General features: G+C 56.2%; 7 protein-coding genes across 7 annotated transcripts; 3 read left to right on the top strand and 4 right to left on the bottom strand.

Annotated features, from left to right (window-relative positions):
• Positions 1-936: 936 nt before the first annotated feature.
• BAUCODRAFT_335870 (uncharacterized protein) lies at positions 937-2,446 on the bottom strand. Its single transcript, XM_007683843.1, has 3 exons — positions 1,516-2,446; positions 1,180-1,458; positions 937-1,123 (listed from the first exon to the last, which is right to left on the bottom strand). Exons 1-3 carry the CDS (start codon positions 2,330-2,332, stop codon positions 1,023-1,025), a joined length of 1,197 nt encoding a protein of 398 aa, XP_007682033.1. The 5' UTR covers positions 2,333-2,446; the 3' UTR covers positions 937-1,022.
• Positions 2,447-7,374: 4,928 nt separating this feature from the next.
• Positions 7,375-8,572, bottom strand: BAUCODRAFT_39889 (uncharacterized protein). Its single transcript, XM_007683792.1, has one exon. It carries the CDS (start codon positions 8,264-8,266, stop codon positions 7,688-7,690), a length of 579 nt encoding a protein of 192 aa, XP_007681982.1. The 5' UTR covers positions 8,267-8,572; the 3' UTR covers positions 7,375-7,687.
• A 559-nt stretch (positions 8,573-9,131) lies between these two features.
• BAUCODRAFT_152863 (uncharacterized protein) lies at positions 9,132-9,783 on the top strand (the record flags this gene model as incomplete). Its single annotated transcript, XM_007683842.1, has 2 exons — positions 9,132-9,617; positions 9,679-9,783. The coding sequence occupies 2 exons, from the start codon at positions 9,132-9,134 to the stop codon at positions 9,781-9,783; spliced, it is 591 nt and encodes a 196-aa protein (XP_007682032.1).
• Positions 9,784-10,489: 706 nt separating this feature from the next.
• Positions 10,490-12,403, top strand: BAUCODRAFT_335839 (uncharacterized protein). The gene has a single exon (XM_007683841.1). It carries the CDS (start codon positions 10,649-10,651, stop codon positions 12,011-12,013), a length of 1,365 nt encoding a protein of 454 aa, XP_007682031.1. The 5' UTR covers positions 10,490-10,648; the 3' UTR covers positions 12,014-12,403.
• A 937-nt stretch (positions 12,404-13,340) lies between these two features.
• BAUCODRAFT_144036 (uncharacterized protein) lies at positions 13,341-13,959 on the top strand (the record flags this gene model as incomplete). Its single annotated transcript, XM_007683840.1, has 1 exon — positions 13,341-13,959. A coding segment is annotated over exon 1 (441 nt), but the record flags the coding sequence as incomplete, so codon positions are not given.
• A 73-nt stretch (positions 13,960-14,032) lies between these two features.
• BAUCODRAFT_39887 (uncharacterized protein) lies at positions 14,033-14,296 on the bottom strand. The gene has a single exon (XM_007683791.1). The coding sequence runs from the start codon at positions 14,276-14,278 to the stop codon at positions 14,102-14,104; it is 177 nt and encodes a 58-aa protein (XP_007681981.1). The 5' UTR covers positions 14,279-14,296; the 3' UTR covers positions 14,033-14,101.
• Positions 14,297-14,773: 477 nt separating this feature from the next.
• Positions 14,774-15,008, bottom strand: BAUCODRAFT_39886 (uncharacterized protein). The gene has a single exon (XM_007683790.1). It carries the CDS (start codon positions 14,936-14,938, stop codon positions 14,780-14,782), a length of 159 nt encoding a protein of 52 aa, XP_007681980.1. The 5' UTR covers positions 14,939-15,008; the 3' UTR covers positions 14,774-14,779.
• Between the last annotated feature and the right edge of the window lie 4,406 nt (positions 15,009-19,414).

Here is a 19,414-nt window from a genome sequence, read left to right as displayed (position 1 = left end):
CCTAACCCTAACCCTAACCCTAACCCTAACCCTAACCCTAACCCTAACCCTAACCCTAACCCTAACCCTAACCCTAACCCTAACCCTAACCCTAACCCTAACCCGCACTCTCACCCGCACTCTCACCCGCACCCTCACCCGCACCCTCACCCGCACTCTCACCCGCACTCTCACCCGCAACTCGACCCGCACCCTCACCCGCACTCTCACCCGCAACTCGACCCGCACCCTTACCCGCATTCTCACCTGTAACTTAACCCGTACTCTCACCCGCACTCTTACCCGTAACTCGACTCGCACCTGGTAGCTTCTGCCCTTACCTAGACCCGTAACTTAACCCGCTACTCCGAACTATTATATTACTACCGTAAAGTCCTTAGGCTCGAAACCGGAAGTCGCGAACGTGAAACAGGGAAGTAAAATCGAATCGAATTTACCGGCCGGGAAACTTACTTGTAGACCAAACGACATCAGACACCTACGTAAAAGACAGTGATAGAACTAGACGCCGAGGGCTGTAACGGGTGACTCTAGCTTGTATACCGCTGCTGAGTCTACCGCGCTCGCAAGGACGTGCCTATACTACAAGCTCTCCCGCGCGAGTAACACCAAGCGACCGTGTCAGGCCGAGCTGTACTGCTCCCCCCTAGTCGTGCGCGGCGTTCGCCGCGCTCTCGCTTGATTCCCATACCAACCCGGCAGCCTCGATTGCGGCCTGAAGGGTCGGCGGCAGCACTTTGTCCGTGACCGCGGCCATGTCCATTTCCCCCATCTCGCGGTCCAACGCGTCCCCTAAGCTGCGGGCGATCTTGACCTTCGTGCCGTCACGCTTGGCAAACTTGTGCCCCATGTTCTTCGCAATCTTCCGGAGCCCGTCAACGGTGAAGTCGTGGAGGAGAGCGCGCTTGATGCGCTGACGGTACGTGTCCGTCGGATCCGTGTTGGTCGCACCCTGAGGCGCTGGGGATGCTAAAAGGCAGAATAAAACGTTAGTCGAGTTTACCGGCCGGTAAAAAGGGTTACTACGCACACTCTTCTCCTTCCTCTAGCTCCGACGGGTCGCTGGATGCTAGGGGGGTCGCGGCCTTGGGCGCAATCGGGGAGTCCTGACGGGGGGTCGGCGCTAAACCACTGGTTAGCTCTGATTTACCGGCCGGTAAATCATTCTTCTGATCTTACCTGTCCCAGTTACTGTACCGGCGTTCGCCATCCCGAGGTCCTCTACCGCCTCCTTTGCCGTCTCATGGACCGTGTCCGGCATGTTGACGTCTTCCGCCGTCTCGCGCGTCGTGTCCGGCATGTCGACGTCTTCCGCCCCCTCGTGCGTCGTGTCCGGCATGTCGACGTCTTCCGCCTTCTCGCGAGTCGTGTACGCGGCGGGCGCTTCTTCGCTCTTGACGGGGCCGGACACCGAAGGAGTCGCTGTCTCTCCTGCGGGCCGCTTGGGCGGGTTGAGACCTGAAACTGTACATCAGCTTGATTTTACCGGCCGGTAAATTCGTCCCCGAGACCTACCTGGTGTCGACGCCACTGCCGGGGTCGCAAACTCGCCATTCTCCGCGAGCAGCTGGCGCGCCTCCTCGAGCTTCCTCTTCTTCTTGGCCTCTGTCTTGGCCTCGGCTTCCTCCTGCCGCTTGCGCTTGCTCTCGGCCTTCTCCGCCCGCGCCCGGTCTTTCTCCGCCTTCTTCTCCTGGCGGTCACGCGTGCGCTGCAACGATTGCATGGAGTCCTTCACGCCTTTGGAGAGCGGGGTGGTGGGCTCGTCCGCGAGCTTCTGGTTCTTGAGGAGGGTGCGGATGTGAGCGAGCGCGCGACCGCCCTTGTCCGTGAAGAACCTAAGCTCCTCTGGGATGAGCAGCTTCATATCTGGGTTGGTTTCGCTGAGCCAGTACTCGTTGTCGCGGTCGGAGCGGACGCCGAAGTTGCGGCGGAACTTGGCGTGCACCACGTCGTTGTACAGCGCCTCGCGCGCCTCTTCCAGGACGCTGCGCTTGCTGAGGGCCGCGATTCCCTCGACCTTGGTCTTGAACTCGCCATCCTCCAGGGCTTTGCTGGCGTCCTCGTCCTTGATGGTCCCCATAGCGCTGCCGGAGGTGGCGGCCAGCTGCGCAATCATGGCGGTGGCGTATCGGGCGAGGACCGGTTGATCGTACGACCGGTTGAGCGTGAGCACCTTGATGAACTGCTCGTGCTTCTGCCCGATGCGATAGCAGCGCCCGATGATCTGCGTGATGGTGTTGAAGTTGACAACGTCCATGATGATGATGTTGTGGCAGGCCTTTTGGAAGTTGTACGACTCGGCGGCCGAGCGGGAGGAGCAGATGAGCGCCATCAGGTCCTTGTCGTCCGGATTGTTGAACTTCTTGATGGTCGCGGCACGTTCCTTGGCACTCTGGCCGGAGCTGATCCGCGCGGCCTTTAAATTCAGGACGTCGAAGAGGACTTTGACCAGCCAGACGCTCGTGGGCCAGTCGCAGTAGACGATCAGCTTGTCACCCTCTTGCTGGAGACGGTGGGCCTCGCGCACGACGTACTGGGCCTTCGACGACGTGGTGGTGATGTAGGCGGCCTGGGCCACGCGATCGGAGGGGAGGGCGGCCCAGCCTTCGTTGGTGGCGTTGTAGTAGAAGGCGAATGCGGCATTGTCGCCGGCGTGCTCGTCATACCTATGCGAATGTTAGCAAACAAACCGTGAGACATCGAATTTACCGGCCGGTAGATTAGTTTGCGAGCAGTCTCGAGGGTTTACCGGCCGGTAAATCTATCATGGAGGTGTTTCGAAAGTCTACCGGCCGGTGAACTCGTCAAGTACGTACCATTTCTGGACATCCTTTGCGTCGGCGGGGATCTTGTACTCGTACATGTTGTCCATGCCGGCGTTGTTCGAAGCGGTCTGCAGGCGGCGGCGCTTGTCGACGTTGTCGCGAGCCTCCGTCTCGTCGGCCAGGATTTCCGGCTGGATGATCGCCGGGGCATTGACGCCCGATGGATGCGGCCCCGCCTCGACTTGGAAGCTGTCCTCTTCACGAATCTTCTTGCGGTGGGCGCGGCGATACAGGCGCTCTTCGATGTCGTTCGGCTCCAGCTCCACGACCGTGCAGTAGAAGGGGGGAAGATTACCGGCAATGACGTGCTCTGCTCCGCGCGCCATGACGATCTGGCCAGTGACACGGCGGAGACCGAGGATGGCCAAGGGCGCGGGAACGACCCTGCGGACGACGGCGGGGTTATCGTCGAACTGGTTCATGAGCTGAGTGTATGCCCTGGCGTCGAGCGCGCGGACGAGCTTCGCGCGGGTCTTCTCGTCAGCGGTGAGGTAACTGCCGCCGCTGTTCTGCAGGAGTTGCCGGATCTCGTCGTACTCGGCCACGGTGAGGCTGAACCCCTCGCCGCCCGTGGCGAGCGTCTCAACCACGCTGGTATGCGAGACGACTTGCAGGATGGAGGTGAGATCCTTTAGGCGTCTCATGAAGGGCGAGGCCGTGAGGAGTAGCACCCGCTTGTGCTTCAACATGAGAAGGGTGTAAAGCTGCTGGGTGTCCATGTTCTTCATGCGGTGCGCCTCGTCCCAGATGGATGTCCCGAAGAGGCCAGGAGCGATGCGGAGCTCGTAGAGGCGTCGACCCGCAGACTCGTCACGGTACTGTCGACCCTGCAGCAGGAGGTCCTCGAAGTCGGCAGGCGCATAGCCAAGCGCCACGCACTCAACCCGGGTGAGCTTGGACAGGGGGTAGCGCTTTCCGTTCGACAGCTCGACGAAGTGGCGCAGCAGGCGGAAAGCGGCGGTGGTGTAAGAAGTGACGACAATGACGTTCCCGGTCTCTGGGTCGTCGACGGGCAGCGCCCTGATGTAGCGCTCGAGGTCCTGTGCCGTTCCGTTGAAGCTGGTGGCGGTCACGGCTTTCTTGGTCGTGCTCCCGGCGGCAAGGTAAGTTCGCAGATGGCGGTGCTTGAACAGATCGCTGATCTCTTCAATCCAGACGTCTGTGGAGCCAGACGGGGCGTACACGACCGAAGGACGGAAATACTCCAGCTTCATCTTCTCGCATTCTAGAGATAGTTAGCGGTGAAAAGCAATCGACTTTACCGGCCGGTAAATTCAAGGGGCGTAACATACCTGCAATGAGCTTCTGGTTCCGCGTGATGGCCGCATCCATGCCCGTTCGCGTCTCTTCTGAATAGTAGGCCTCTCGAATAAAGCTCTGACTGTTGTCCTCGCCCTCGGACTCATCGAGGTCGACAAAGTCGCCTTCCTCGGCCGCGTCCTCGTCAGTGCCACTGGCCTCTGGGTCCGAATCCAGGTCGTCGCCGTCCTCGCTTTCGGACTCTTCTGCAACAGGGCGTTTGCCGCGTGCTTTGGCAGAGGGAAGCGGCTTGTGGGGGCGCCTGACTGGTCGCTCGGGCATATAGTCGCGGAAAGTGCCCTCCTCCGCTAGCACTAAAGATTGGGCACAAGTCAGCAACAACATCCGTATGGAATAACTCGAATTTACCGGCCGGTAAGTTTGACGTCGAGTTGTAAGCAAATTTACCGGCCGGTAAACCGACGGGGGAAAGGAAAACTTACTGTCCGCATCCTCCAGATCTCGGCGAATGGTTGCGTTGATGTGGTCGTCGGCGCTGAGAGCCTGTATGGTCTTGCCCAAGCCCGTTTCGTCTGCGAGCAGGGCGCTCCGGAGATGGCTGCGCAGCATGCCGTGGATAAAGCCGATTCCAACAACCTGATGGGGAAGCAGCTTGATCCCGTGATGGTCGACGAGAGGGGTACCGTCTGACCCGTCTTCGACCTTGAGACGGAGCCATGCGACGACGTCGTCAAATGCTGGCGGGGTGGCGGAGACTGAATTGATGGAGTCCTGGAACTTCTGGAAGTGCTGCGCCACCGCGGTGCTCTTGACGTGCTCGACGGCCTCGGTGTAGCTCAGCTGCTGCAATTGGTCGACATCCAGACCAAAAACGGCCGTAAGTGCCTGCAGGCGGTCTCTACCGCCTCGCAATCCCGCTTCGTGCGCCTCCAAATCGCGCTCGGGGTCGGCCGACGGACCATCAACCGCCTCTGCGGTAGCGTCGGCGAGCATGGTGGCGTAGAGGGTGGCCTTTTGCAGATCCTCCGGTGTGAGGGCCGTCTGGCGGGCTTCGTCTTCCGTGCGGTCGTACAGGACTTCGAGCGGCGCATAGAGGTCCCGCATGACTCGATCGCGCAGCTTGTTGTCGATGGCCGGGAGTTGCGGGATGTACACCTTGTTCTTCTTCTTCTTCGCCGACCTCCGCCCGGCCACCCTGTTGCCGAATTGCGCGACGACGTCCTCGATGCGACCGATGTCGGCCGGAGTGAGCGCGTCGTCACTGCGGGATCCTAAGGAGGGGAGATCCGCAATGTCCCGGGCCATGGCCTGGATGCCGAGTGAGAACTTCTGCGCCTTGAGCTCGGGACTCTTGGGCTGGGAAGGGCCGGCCGACGTCTTGAAGAGTGGCGGGATGACGGGCTTGTTCGTGGACCAGTTCTTGCGCTGGTTTGGTGCGACGTTAGCGAGGAAGGGCGTGGCCCCGGCGCTCTTTCGCTCCTGGCGGGCCCGATACCGCACGTAACTGCTGAGGCAGAAGAACCGACTGATATCCTCCGTGTTCAAGCCACACACGGACCTCGCCCGACTTGGGTCGACTGCACCCGGAAAGTACCTCGCCTCCTTTCTCTGAGCGAGCTGGATGCCGACGAACGCGTGGCGGAGCCAGATAACAGCAGCGCGATAAGACCCGGACCCGGTGCCGGTGGGATACCTCTGTGGATCACTCAGATCCTCGCACGTAAGGATGCCTTGCCAGCCCGAGAGCTCCTCGTCGAATGGCAGGTCAGCCGGGATGAAAAACCCATCGCCGAGTGCGAGGATGTCGGGCAGGGTCAAGACCTTCTTGTCGCTGTAGCCAAAATTACTCTGCGAATGGTTAGCATTAGACACAAGAAGCGGAGAGAGGGATAGAAATGCAGTCGAGTTTACCGGCCGGTAAAATCGAAGGCATACAAATGGGATCGAATTTACCGGCCGGTAAATCCGAAGGTACTTTTACATGCGTGTGTGGCCGGAGACGACTTTACCGGCCGGTAAACTCGTATCGAGTGTGGGGACTTACCTCGAGTTGGGCCTGGAGGGACAACAAGACGGGCTTGATGTAGTGACACAAATCCCAGAAGTCATCGACGGTATTGGCGCCCATGTAACCGGCAACCTCGCCTAGCGACTCCGTGGTGCCGTTGACAGGCCGGACGACGTAGATGCCCCAGTTGTTCTGCGGATTCAGGGAGCGGCCTTCGATGATTTCTTGGGCGGTTGCCGTGCTCTCCTCCTCGTCCTGCGCTGAGTCCTTCCCTTTGGTCGTCCTTAGCGCATCGCCGGCTCGCCTAATTCGACGCTCTGCTTTGTCGAGCTTGGGCTTGACCGGCTGCTTCGGGCGAGTGGCCATGGTCGATTAGTGGCGGGTTAGTACACGCGGAAGAGGTTGGTGCTAATGGCAACGACGAAGCCCGACTCGGTGGTTGAGCGCGAGAAGGGCAACGCCGGCCGCGGGACAAACTCGGGTAGTTGCTACCTGAGCCGATGCGGCGGAGGGGACAGTGGCCTTGCCTATCCAATTGAGAGACCCACGATGCAAGTGGCGTGTTACGCCTGCTGACCAAAACGGCTTCGTGCCACTGGACTTGCTACTGTCGAATTTACCGGGCGGTAAACTCTGCTCCAAAACGCTCGGAATGACCGTGTCGCTCGTATTGGCTGTGGGTCAAGAATGCTGCCAGTTTGCAGTGAGATACCCAAGATTTCTGATGGATTTACCGGCCGGTAAGAATTGTGTGAGTGAAGAGAGAGAGATGTGGAAGGGGATGTTTGTGAGAGGAAGTCGGAAGGAAGTTTGGAGGATATATATTCTCTGAAATAAAGTTTCGCGCTAGCGCTGATACGGCGATGACACAGGCCAATTCACTTGAGAAGAGGGAGTGAATCGACAATCGGGATGGTGTAGGCAGCATTTGTATGGCGCTGGCCCGACCGAGCGTTCACAAGCAAACGCAGCAGTGAAACGACGGATCCGAGTCATGAACTCAACAAGCCCGAGTCATGAACTCAACACGCGCACATGAAAGACAAATCTACCGACCGGTAAACTGAGCAAGTAAGACTCTCTTCCTGGCCTATATTCGTGATGGTGGTTTTGTGCGGCGTGGTGTATGCGTGAGGCACAGCAGCACGATGGACATGAAGTCCCCGGGCGGAGACACGGGTACCTGCGGCGGACTGGCCCGAAGCCCCGAAGCCGCGCTCAACCGCGCTGTAAACAGGCCTGCCAGCTGAACTCTGAGTACCCCATTACTATACGTGTACGATCTACCGGCCGGTAAATTTGCCTACTTTCTTTACCGGTCGGTAAATTTGCCCTCACTTAATCGTGTCGTTATGGTTGCGTTGGAAGTTTGGAAGACAAAACCATGTGCAGAATACATTGATCTATGCACTACATTGCGCCCAGCAGCTTACTACGCCGGGTCTCAGTGAACGAATGTCCTCTGCCCATATCCCGCATGGGTGACCGCCAGAATCCGTCCTAAGCGGTCACGAGCAGCCATCGCGCATTCTGTAACGCGACTCCCCATCGACCGAGTTCCTCTGCCTGCGGCGTACAAGGACCCCGGGCCCGGTTACAGCTCCAACTTCTTCGTCAAGGCCTTGACGATCTTGGCGTACGACTGGGTAAGGGTCGGCATGGCGTATGCGGCGTCGAACTCCACAGCGTTCCAATCGAGGACCTTGCCGCAGGCGATGAAACCGACTGTGCCATGCTGATCGGTCATTTCGGCTTCGCTGGGGACCTCGGCGTGGAAGTAGTCTTCGTGGTCGAACGGCCCGGCGACGAGGGTGACCTGGAGACTCCCGTTGGCCCACGTCGACACGTCGCCGAGCGTGGTGGGACGGCCGTTCTCATGGACCTCGAAGAAAGAGTACACCGTGCGCGAAGTTCCTCTGAGCGTGCCAACCTCCATGAATCCTCCATCCCCGAGCTCGACGTTGTAGTTCACGCCCTTGCCGTGATCGCGAATGTATTCGCCCAAGGCGTTGTAGGTGTCCCACTTCTTGAGTGTCGCGGCGTGCGGCTCATTTTGCCCTTCGCTGATCATCTCGTCGGTCGGCTCGAGGAAGTGGGGGTGGCGGACGAGCTTCTCCGTGCGGGTCGTGGTGAGGTCTTCTGGCCGGGCCACTGGGACGGTGCGAGAGGCCATGGTGTTGCTAGAGTGCTGAGTGCGTAGGGGTGGCGCGTGCAGAGTCTCAAAGAGCGCGGGTAGCCGGAGAGGGTAAGCGATTGAGACAAAGGTGAGGGCGGCCGGTCGATCTGTGTCTGATGCAGGCCTAAGCGGTGAGCAGGAATGGATTGCGAGCAAGAGATCGGAGTGGAACTGGAGGGCCTTTTAAGGGCGAACAATAACACATTGTTTACGTAGGTAACTCAAAGGTGCTCTGACACAATAGCTTGCTAGTGAATGCGATGGCTTGCTAGTGAATGCGATGGCTTGCTAGTGAATGGGCTGGCTACTATCTATTGTGAGTGTCTTTGATCCCGAAGTCTTACCGTGAATACCATTGAAGTGGCTGTCATTGTTGCTGGTTGAAGTGGCATTGTCTCCTTTGGCAGGGACGTCGTCCTTTGTTTCCTAGTGTGCAGTTCATAATCGCATTGTGGATAGCTGACTAACTGCTGTCGCGGTACTGGACCGGACGGTTGGCCGTACTGCTTCGTCTGAGCTGCCTGTTCGTAAAACCTGATCGTTGTTGTTGGATCTAGGTGTGTGAGCTCCTTCCCGCATACTCGGTCTATAACGTCTCGCTGGCGCATTCCTACAGGCGCTACAATCGTTATCAAAAACCTGGTCGCACCGCGGCTGTCTCCGCGTCGCGGGTTCGCCTATAGTAATACAGACACGCAATATGTCGTCGTGATCTCAGCTCGTTGTCGATATCCTAGTTCGGACGATGAAGCCATTTTTGTATAAGCAGCCGTAATATAGCACTTTCTAAGGTGTTAGCGATGTCTCAGCGTGTTAGTAGACGCAAGCGCAGTGCGCCTAGCCCCTTCGAAGGCTAGAAGGAATGAAAGCAGAAACAAAAGCAGTGGCAGAAGCAGAAACAGAAACAGAAGCAATAGTAGAAGCAGAAGCAGAAGCAGAAGCAGAAACAGAAGCAGAAACAAAAGCAGAAACAAAAGCAGTAGCAGAAAGCACGAACGAAGCAAAAGCAGAAGCAGAAGCAGAAGCAGAAGCAGAGGCAGAAGCAGAAGCAGAAGCAGAAGCAGAAAGCACGAAAGAAGCAAAAGCAGAAGCAGAAGCAGAAGCACAAAAGAAGCAAAAGCAGAAGCAGAAAGCACGAAAGAAGCAAAAGCAGAAGCAGAAGCAGAAGCAGAGGCAGAAGCAGAAGCAGAAGCAGAAGCAGAAGCAGAAGCAGAAGCAGAGGCAGAAGCAGAAGCAGAAAATAGATACAGAAGCAGAAACAAAAGCAGAAGCAGAAGCAGAAAGCAGAAGCAGAAGACGGCGAGGAAGAGAAGCCCATAGGCTATCTCACACTATGCTTCCACTTCTTGTGCGTTAAGTGCAAGGATACTATAGAGGCGCAAGTAGTACTAACGTTGTCTAGCGATAAGGGTTACACATGTCCGGAGTGTAGGGCGTGGACACGTTACGGGTTCTTCGACTTCAAGCAGCAGAAGCAGAAGCAGAAGCAGAAACAGAACCCTAAGCAGAAATAGCTATTAGCGCCGTCGTCGCCGCCGGTGGAGGAGGAGGAGCTACTTTAATAGCACGACAGGACTTCGTATTGTTATAGAGAAGGTAATAAGCTTACGCAGTAATATATAGCGGGTACCGCGTAGTAGGCATTGCAGCTACGGCTACCGGTAACTAGCAACACCTCGAAAACAAGCGATATAGAGATCTTCATATCAACTTTAGCCTTAATTACAAGCGACAGCGAGGTCAAAACGAAGCAGCACGTTGCGCGTCTGTATTACTATAGGATAACGGTTGTACATGCTATGGTCTTCAGCTGAACCCTGATCGGAGTGAAGCTTGGCAAGATCCACCTTTTCTGTATGCTTCGCAAGTAAGGACTTCGCACCTACAACAACCGACGGGACTGGCTGCTAACCCCTTGACTACGGATACTCTACATCGCGGCGATGACACCTACACCCGACGGTACACTCGAGACGTAACCTCGACGGATCACCTTGCCAGAATCGTCTAGTTTGACTCCAAGGAGCGTCTCTTTCAACACGACCGCTACCAAACCACGACATCCGGTACTCTGCATCGCGGCGGCAACACGAACCATGACAGCCCTCGTGACCTACTCGACCGCCCGGCTCACCCGACTCTACCACCCTCTCCCTAATCCGACTATGCATACCCTACACTGGGAGCCCCTAGATCGGCAGGCTTTTTGTGGCCCAAGCTCAAGGCTTTTTACGCCCTGAGCTTGGGCCACAAAAGCCTACGCTAACACCCTACCTTCTGGCATGCCATGGCCCGACGGAACCGGGTCCAACTCGACCCAAGATTTCGTTCGCGGCTGCGTGACCTAAGCTAAACCGGCACCTTACCCTCTTACCCGCGATGGACTCTAGACGTAACCCCGATAGACAACCTCGCCCTGGCCGACTGGTTAAACTCACAAACATCGATGTGAGCGACGAGCACTCGAGTCAACAGTCTCGCCCGAGCTCTAGCGGCAGCTCGGATCGCGGTGTCGTCGCACTTCTCGAGCAGCGCAGACGTACGGATACCTGGAGGGTCATCGACCTGGATGCCCTACGGCAAACGAGCGAGCCCGCTCCAGGACGGGAAGCGACAGTGCTAGCGACATTGCCGGCGGTGCTCTTAGGCCCGAAGCGTAAGAGGGACCAGAGTCCGACGTGCCAAGGCGGGCGTGAGGACCGACCGGCCAACCCAGCAACCCTACGGCAAGGCGAAAGAGACCCGGTGGACAGGAGCGAGGGAGGAGAACAGCTGCACCAGCGGCCCTCTTTGACAGAGGCGGAGGTCGGAGCTACCCTAAGTGTGGAGGCGCAAGTGTACCGGTGGTCGGAGGTGAGAGCGCCGGCTATGGCGGGAAGGGTGCGGCACACAATGGTAGCCTACTTGTGGGAGATCGGCAACTACCAGGTGGCCCTGGGATGGAGGGACCTTCTGCGGACGTGGCGACAAGATCGGACGTTGCTACTGCCTTGGCGGGCTGGACCTAGCGTGACGGACGACGAGGACTTCGCGGCGACGAAGCGACGACACTGGCTGTCGGCGGAGGCCGATTGGGACCGAGAGTTCGTCGCGCTGTACGATCGCGCGCAACGTACCCGAGTGGGACGTATCCTCGACGCACCGCAAGAACGAATGCAGAAGGCCGACCTCGGAGCTCGGTATGCCTTCCTGCAGGGCAAGGCGAGAATGGGCGCCACGCGACCGCAACGGGTCGTCGCGAAAGAGGAGATGTTCGCCTGGCTCTATGGCACCTCGAAGCGCAAGGGCGCGCTTTGGGACGACTTCACGAGGGAGATCAAGTACTGGACGCGTTGGCTAACGGTCACGGAGAGCCTCCATCGAGGCATCATCGCGCTGTTCCCCGACACGATCAAGAAGTCGTTCGTGGAGCAGACTCTGAAGGTGCATGAGCTTGCGGTTTGGCTCGAGGCCATCAAGCAATTCCGCCCGGAGTTGATCGAACTTAGCGGAACGATTCTCCCGCTCCTGACGGACGCACTGGCTGGTAGGCAACCTCCGCCGGAGCCCCTGCTCCTCGAGAACTGGGATAGCAACCCCACCACACTTGCCGCGCTGGGGGCGGCATGGTTCCACCCCGACACTGCTGTCCCATTGACGCCGCAAGCAAGCGAGGGCTCGAGAGAGGAGCGGAGTCCTAGCTGGGTGGGCCTTTTGGACTTTGACGGCGGCTTCAGCAGTAGTATCCATCTGTCCAGTCCATAGCTACCCCCTCGTAACTGATTATATGCTTCTAACGCAACACCTCACCTACTCTGCCAACCTTACTCGTCCAACCTATACACAGTGGCCTGTTGTTGTATATACATTGCGGAAGACTAGTCACGCCACGGCCAAACGAAAGAGACTGATTTACCGGCCGGTAAATCAGCCCCTCTTGGAAAACCTACTGGGGGAACTTGGCATGTTGTGTTTATGCTACACTATCAAACACTGTTGATAGGGGCGGTTTACCGGCCGGCGAATCGGTGCCTGTTCGAAAACTGACCGACCGGTAAATCAGGCCCGCTTAGAAAACTGACCGGCGGGGAATTGGCATGTCGTGTTTACGCTGCACTATCAAACGCCCTTTGTGTGTGCCGCGGTAGGGTTCTACGGAACCCCTGGTAGTCGTAGTTTGATAAGGGGCGCAGCGACCCAGACGGTCCGTCCTAAGGCTTTGATTGTGCTTCTCTTTACAGCCTGCTCGGACCTATATCAGGCCTGGCCTTTCGTAGGGATCCCGGACCCGAACCTTTCTTAATGCGTCTGCTTCAGCAACCGAGTTTCGGTGACGGATACCCTGGTATACCTATACGCTATGGCGACTCTTGAGAGTCCACAGAGATACCTCGACCTAGGCGGGATACGGAGTCTGGCCGAAGCGTTGCACACAACATACGGGAATCGCCTGACCTGTCCGAATTGTCCCCAACCAGACCCGCCGTCTCGTGCGTACTGTAAGGACGAAGGTGGAAACGGATCTGAGGCTGGATTGAAGCGCCGTCAGTTCCGGTGTCGCAACTCGGCTAAGCGACGTAGAGACACTGGTGTGGGTTGCCCGATCAATTCCTGCAACGCGTACGTCAAGAAAGCAATCGGGCTGCTCGGCGAGGAGAAGGTCGACCGTCTTCGGAACGATATCCTGACCGAGCTGACGGCAAAGGGTCGAGATACGTCGAGGATTGCGAGGAGGCTCTGTCGCCGTCCAGACATCGAGGTTGCATCGACGACGGCGGAGTCGGGCGTCAAGACCGTGCCTAGGGTATCATCGAAACCCACGCGTAATACTGCCGGGTCCGAACCAGACGTTAGCGACTGTGACCGTCTCGCGAAGGATCTAACCCCGCCACCGAAACGAACCCGGTACGACTCGCTATCGGCCGAAGAGGCTCGACTACGGGCACTGTCGGGACAGATCGAAACCCAAGCCCAGATCCAGGCGGTGTCGAGGCAGATCGAAACGCTTGCTAAGTCCGTCAAAGAAATCCACGCGATTCTCCTCCGTACCGACCCTGCGCCCACCACTCGCCGACCCTCACCTCCTGTGGTACCCGCCACCCCTACGCAAGATTGGCCCGAAGATACACTTTTGGAAGACTCGCCTCTGACCTACGCGCTGTGACATGCCGCAGACCGGACAACCCTACGCTGCTAACCCGCACAATATGCTGCAGCGCCGTCAGCGTGTGTCGATTGGCTTCGTAGAAGCCCGACCTGTTTTCAACCATGACCCGTTCAACGGCCGGATCAAGCTCCATCTCCTCCGCCCGCGCTATGAACGAATCAATCTCCGGTGGGTTCTGCGTTAGCAGTTCTAGAGGTCGAGCAGCAACTGTGGCTATAATGAGGCGGGGGAGGTCGAGGAAGCTTCGTCGCTTGCGGAGGGCGGAGACGCGTAGTCACGAGGAGACACACAATCGAGGGGGCCGGAGCGACGTAACATTGGGCAGTGGCGCTTTGCGGATCGCATACGTAAACGTACGGGGACTGGACCACGAGACGTGGGAGCGTTTACTGGCCCTGATTGCACCCGGTAAGCTAGACTTGATCTTTGTCGCGGAGACGTGGTATATGGGCTTCGAGAGGTACACGGCCGCACCGGCTACGATTGCCTTCACACCCAGACCGCCGACGAAAACCGGTGCACGATACAACGGCGGGCTTTGCTTGCTGGCATCCGAAGCGGTTCGGGTTCGACTCGCCGGCAAACCTGTAGTCACGGCGGTGACACTGATGGTTACCCTGGGACCCTCGACGATAGCCGGCATCTATCTTCCACCAAGCATGCCGGACAACGGTCTAAGGGAGACGCTAGAGGGGGTGGGTATGGCGGACGTTATCCTGGGTGACATCAATGTCCACTACAACGAGCGTACGGGCACGGGGACGCCGAGAGAGAGGGCCTTGCTTGTGGATGGATGGGCCCAGCGAAAGGCGGTCTTCCGACTGGCAACCCACAGCGGCCCCGGTCCTCTTCCGGAATACCATCTCGCGCCGCGACTCACGACGGACCACTGCTTCGTCCGCCGAGAGCACCGATCTGACCCGCTCCACATCTTGAGCAACCAGAGCCTGCGAATCCTGACCGACCACGAACACACACTCGTCCTGAGCCTAAGCGAACCCGCGACCCCTAGGCATACGCCGCTTGCTCTGCCAAGGTTCCGTATCGGCATGCTATGTGATCCGAAAGTCTCTGAACGTCTGGCCAAGGTGTGGCAGAGCGGCTCCGTTGGCGTGGAAAATACTCTAACCCGGCGGCATGACGTGGACGTCCTGAACGACTACCTTGTTCGTGCCTGCCAACGGACATGCCACGAGGTATTGGGTATCAGCCACCATGCTCGGACCAAGCCCGTACGGGACCCTTCGGTACGGGAACCATCCTACTTCAGCTTGGTGAGGAAGATCTTCAGCCTCGACGTCCACAACGGGCCACTGTATAGCAACGACCCGACGCGGAGTGCTCTGGACGAGGCAGCGGATGTGCTAGGGGCGAGATACCTCGCCCCCCAGAAACCCGACTCCTTGCCGGACGACGGGCTCGACACGGATCAACAGCCTCTTCCGGCCTTCACCTTGGAGGAGACACGTCGAGCTGTCGATAGACAAGATGCGTCCAAAGCATGTGGAGCCGACGGCATCCATATCCGAGCTCTGAAAGCGCTGCGGGAGACGTCGTTTACGGCGCTCTTGACCATCCTGTACAACGCCTGCCTCTTCCACCGGCGAACGCCTAAAGCTTGGAATTCAACCGATATAACCCTGATTGTGAAGGACCCTAACGAGACCAAAACAATCCAGAACGCACGCCCTGTCACGGTGATATGCGTCTTCCGGAAGATCTTCGAGAGTTGCATCTTGGAGCGCTTAACTGTGCTTCCAGGTCTCCGCCTCCACCCGGCACAGGCGGGATTTCGAGCCAACTACTCGACGTTGACTCTGGCTGCACTCGTCCATACCGCACTGCAGCAAGAGTTGTGCGCTGGCGTAGTGTTTCTCGACTTCACTGCAGCGTTTGATATGGTCGACCATTACCTTCTCCGCGAGGCCTTGCGTAAACGGGGGTGCCCGGAGGACTTGATGTACCTGCTCGATGCATTGCAACGGGATGCCCGCTCGCGGGTGTTGGCGAACGGAGGCGCATCCCGGTGGTTCCCACGTACGAGGGGCGTCCTGCAGGGATCACCGCTGTCACCTTTTCTATGGAACGTCCTCGTCGACGACCTGCTCCGGGACCTGAACACGGACATGACGCATCTGCCCAGTGGGGTCTTCTACGCGGATGACGGAGCGCTACTGTATAGCGACCAGACAGATATCCCGATCATGCTGGGCAAGGTCGAGGCATGGTGTGCACGGAATGGGATCCAGGTCAACGTCTCCAAATGCGGCCATGTCTCGGGTGCTACCATAACCCAGCCAGTCAATTGGCGTGAGCAGATAATCCCACATGTACCTGAGTATCGATACCTGGGCTTTCCGATGACACCATGCGGCATTGATTTCGAAGCACTCCTCGCCCTACGACTGGATCGCGCGACTGCCCGAGCAGGATTCATGGCGAGGCACTCCGGAACCTGGGGGGTTGCGAACCGACTGCGAGCGTTCCGCGAATATCTCGCGCCGATTCTGGAGTATGGGGCACCGCTGGTGTGGGCTTGGGCGGTCTCGGACGCTTCGCGGTGGGAGGGAGCCAGAGCGAAGTGGAAGGAGCTGATGCAGTGGGTGGCAGGTGGCAAGCACGGCTGGCGACTGGCGCAGAATCTCCTCGGCCTCCCTGCGCTTGAGCACCGATTTGAAATGCTGCACATGACTTTTTTGTTCGATCTGCAGCACGCCGATCCCGCCAATCCTCTCCGTCAGCTACTCTTTCGCCCGGCGCTGGGCAGCAGTGGATTCCGAAGGGGCTTGCGAGAGAGCAAATTGCTTGCTTTGTGGAAGGCTGAGACCGAAGCGAACGCGCTGGACAGGATCTCTCTACGCCGCTTCCAGCAGAAATACCTTGCTGCCAGACTGGCACGCTACGCCCGACAGACCCCATTGGCCTCCCATATACCATGGGAAAGCCGGATCAGGAAAGGTATGGCTAATGCGGACTGTACGCTGCAGGCACCGGCCCACATGCAGGACATGTTCTTCCAGTATCGACGAGGAGTCTGGTGTTTCCGCTTGAGCCATAAGTGTACTGCCGTGTCTCGTCCTTTCCGCCGGGGGGACGAAGAGTGTGGATGCCACGGTTTGGTTCGCCGGCTGTCTCGGCAGGACCGAGCTCGCAAACAGGCACAGCAAAAGGCGCTCGGCGTTCAAGGCTTGTTTACGGATGTGGACTTCTTGTTGAACGACAAGCAGTGGGGTCGTGCTTACGACGTACTTCGACGTGTGCGGGCCAATCTGGCTGCAGTCTGGAGCGATGAGCATGTAGACAGTAATATTTCCGACGAGTAATTGGCTGCAGTTCCTGTTCCTACGTTCGCTCTTAATCTCTACTCCTAAGCTTGGTCCGAGAAGACCGTAAACTAGACCCTTCGCCACGATATACATGCTCGTCGGCCTCTTCTCGTCGCAAGACTACCGGCTGCGAAGCCTTATATCCACCATGGTCTTAGACCCTCCGCCACGATACACATGCTCGTCGGCCTCCTCTCGTCGCAAGACTACCGGCTGCGAAGCCTTATATCTACCATGGTCATAGACCCTCCGCCACGATACACATGCTCGTCGGCCTCCTCTCGTCGCAAGACTAACTGCTGCGAAGCCTTACATCTACTATAGCCACTACGCTGTAAAGTACCTGGCTCGGCTGCGAAGCCTAAACCCACCACCCTTGACGCGAGTCACTGCTGCGAAGCATTGTATCAATATACATCTCTAAGACCAGCTGCGAAGCCTTATATCTACACCCCAAAAACGAGGCTAAACCTCATACCTACGGCCGGAAGGACGTACCAAACATGTCGAATTTACCGGACGGTAAACTCGACCATCTACCACTGCGGAGTGACATACCTACACAGCACAATGCAGGACAGCAACCCTGTGTGCACACCTGGCGAAGACTCCAGGAGGCCTGCGGCGAGAGCATGACACGACTCCCCCCCAGCAGACCTCAAGTCCTCCGGCATAGCAAACAGCCGCAAAAACGTGCAAAACCCCACGATCCCTTGGGGAAGTTCAACGTGGCGACCATGAGCACATCATGACAGCAGACGGAGAACCTGGTGATCCCGTAGAGCAGCAGCGGGTAAACATGCTCTTGCGAAGACCAAGGCCACACAGTGACCCTGGATCTCTTAGGCGGACTTACGAGGGCATGTCTCTGAGGGCTGTACTCCAGACGAGGGACAACACACACCCGAGTGTAAGCTGTCTACCGACCGGTGTACGCATTGGAGTCGGGAAGGTCTGCCGGAGACGAGCGGGATATTCGAGGGGGTTAGGTGGTGTTTCGACACGTCCCGAATGGCCCCACGATGACCCGTCACTCTCTTTTAGGCGGGTCGTAAATTCCTTCATCATAGGAACGAGATAAGCCTCGCTTGTCACTGATGTAGAAACCCTAACCCTAACCCCTTTAGGCCTCGGTAATATATAGCACGTAGGGCTACGTCGTCCTAGTCGGTAAGTTACGAGTATTCTTTAAACCGGGTTGCGTAGTCCGACGTAGACTTAGTCTGCTTAATACCTTAAATAACACGAACTATATTCTCGACTTCGTTAGAGATCGTAAAGACTTGTTATAAGATTGTCTTAAGTCCTACGAACGCTCTAAAGATCCTAGTAATATCTTCGTTATATCCCGGGTTACTATCGAGGTACTTAGTAAGGTATAGTTTAAGGTAGTGCTAAGCACGGCCTCGAAGGAAGGCTATTACAAACAGACTTCGCTTCGTAGGCTCTATAGAGTTAAACTCGAAGAAGATATATATCTAGTTAAACTAGTCGTCGAGTTTCTTTCGGTCTCCGTAGTATAAGTCGGGTTTAGCGACCTTTATATCGTCGTTAGACCGATTATAGTTAGCAGAGCGTACTATATTAGTACCTCCTACTTTACTAGGGATAGGGGTACCCTACTTAGATCTTCTAGTAATAGATATCCTTAAGGGTATTTAAAGTATTATATACCGTTATACTTACGTAATAGAAGTTAGGTAATTCCGTCGTTACGAGTAGGATTAGTACTCGTTAGGTAGTCTAGTAGTCGATAGTAAAGTGTTACTTAGTTAAAGTATAATCGATATAAGAGATCGGAACAAGGTAATAAGTTAATTCTAATTAGTCGGTTTATAATATAAGTTAAATACGAACTCCTAACTACGAAATCTATTATAAATATATATAAAGGAGATTCGTGTCTCGTTATAGCTTACGTCGAGCTATACTCGATAGTCGCCTTTTACTCGCTATCGAGCTATACTCGACGGCGAGTAGTCGAGCCGATACCTTAGGCACTACTAGCTCGACTTACTAAGGATCGAGTACTAGGGCGTAGCTACGTCTGCGCTAATTGTGTCGTAATACGGAGTAAGCCGTAATACTAATTAGAACTTTGATTAGTTAATTAGCTTAATTAAGGACACTAATTATATTAATTACACTAATCTAAGGATAGCAGATATAAATCTCCTTTATACATAAGTTATAATAGATTTCGTAGTTAGGAGTTCGTATTTAACTTATATTACAAACCGACTAATTAGAATTAACTTATTACCTTATTCCGATCTCTTATATCGATTATACTTTAGCTAAGTAACACTTCACTATCGACTACTAGACTACCCGACGAGTACTAACCCTACTTGTAACGACGGAATTACCTAACCTCTATTACGTAAGTATAACGGCACGTAATACTTTCTTACTATATATATAATATATAATCGCTTTCTTTCCTCCGAGGTATAGTTTCTTACTATTCTTACTACGGCTACTTTTAGAGTTTCCCTTCTTTATTATATCTAAGTATATAGAGGCTGCCTCTAGTCTATATAGGTCGGCGTAATATAGCCGATTTCCGCCTTAATTCTTCTAACTATAGGGAGGGTACTAGAGGTTAAACTTACGGCCTTTCTCTATTACGTATTTATAAAGCTTATCGTTAATTATAATAGAGGCCCTAAT

The sequence above is a fragment of the Baudoinia panamericana genome (assembly GCF_000338955.1).
Source record: "Baudoinia panamericana UAMH 10762 unplaced genomic scaffold BAUCOscaffold_17, whole genome shotgun sequence".
In the NCBI taxonomy this organism is placed as follows: domain Eukaryota; kingdom Fungi; phylum Ascomycota; class Dothideomycetes; order Mycosphaerellales; family Teratosphaeriaceae; genus Baudoinia; species Baudoinia panamericana.
This window is presented reverse-complemented; position numbering and strand designations above follow the sequence as displayed.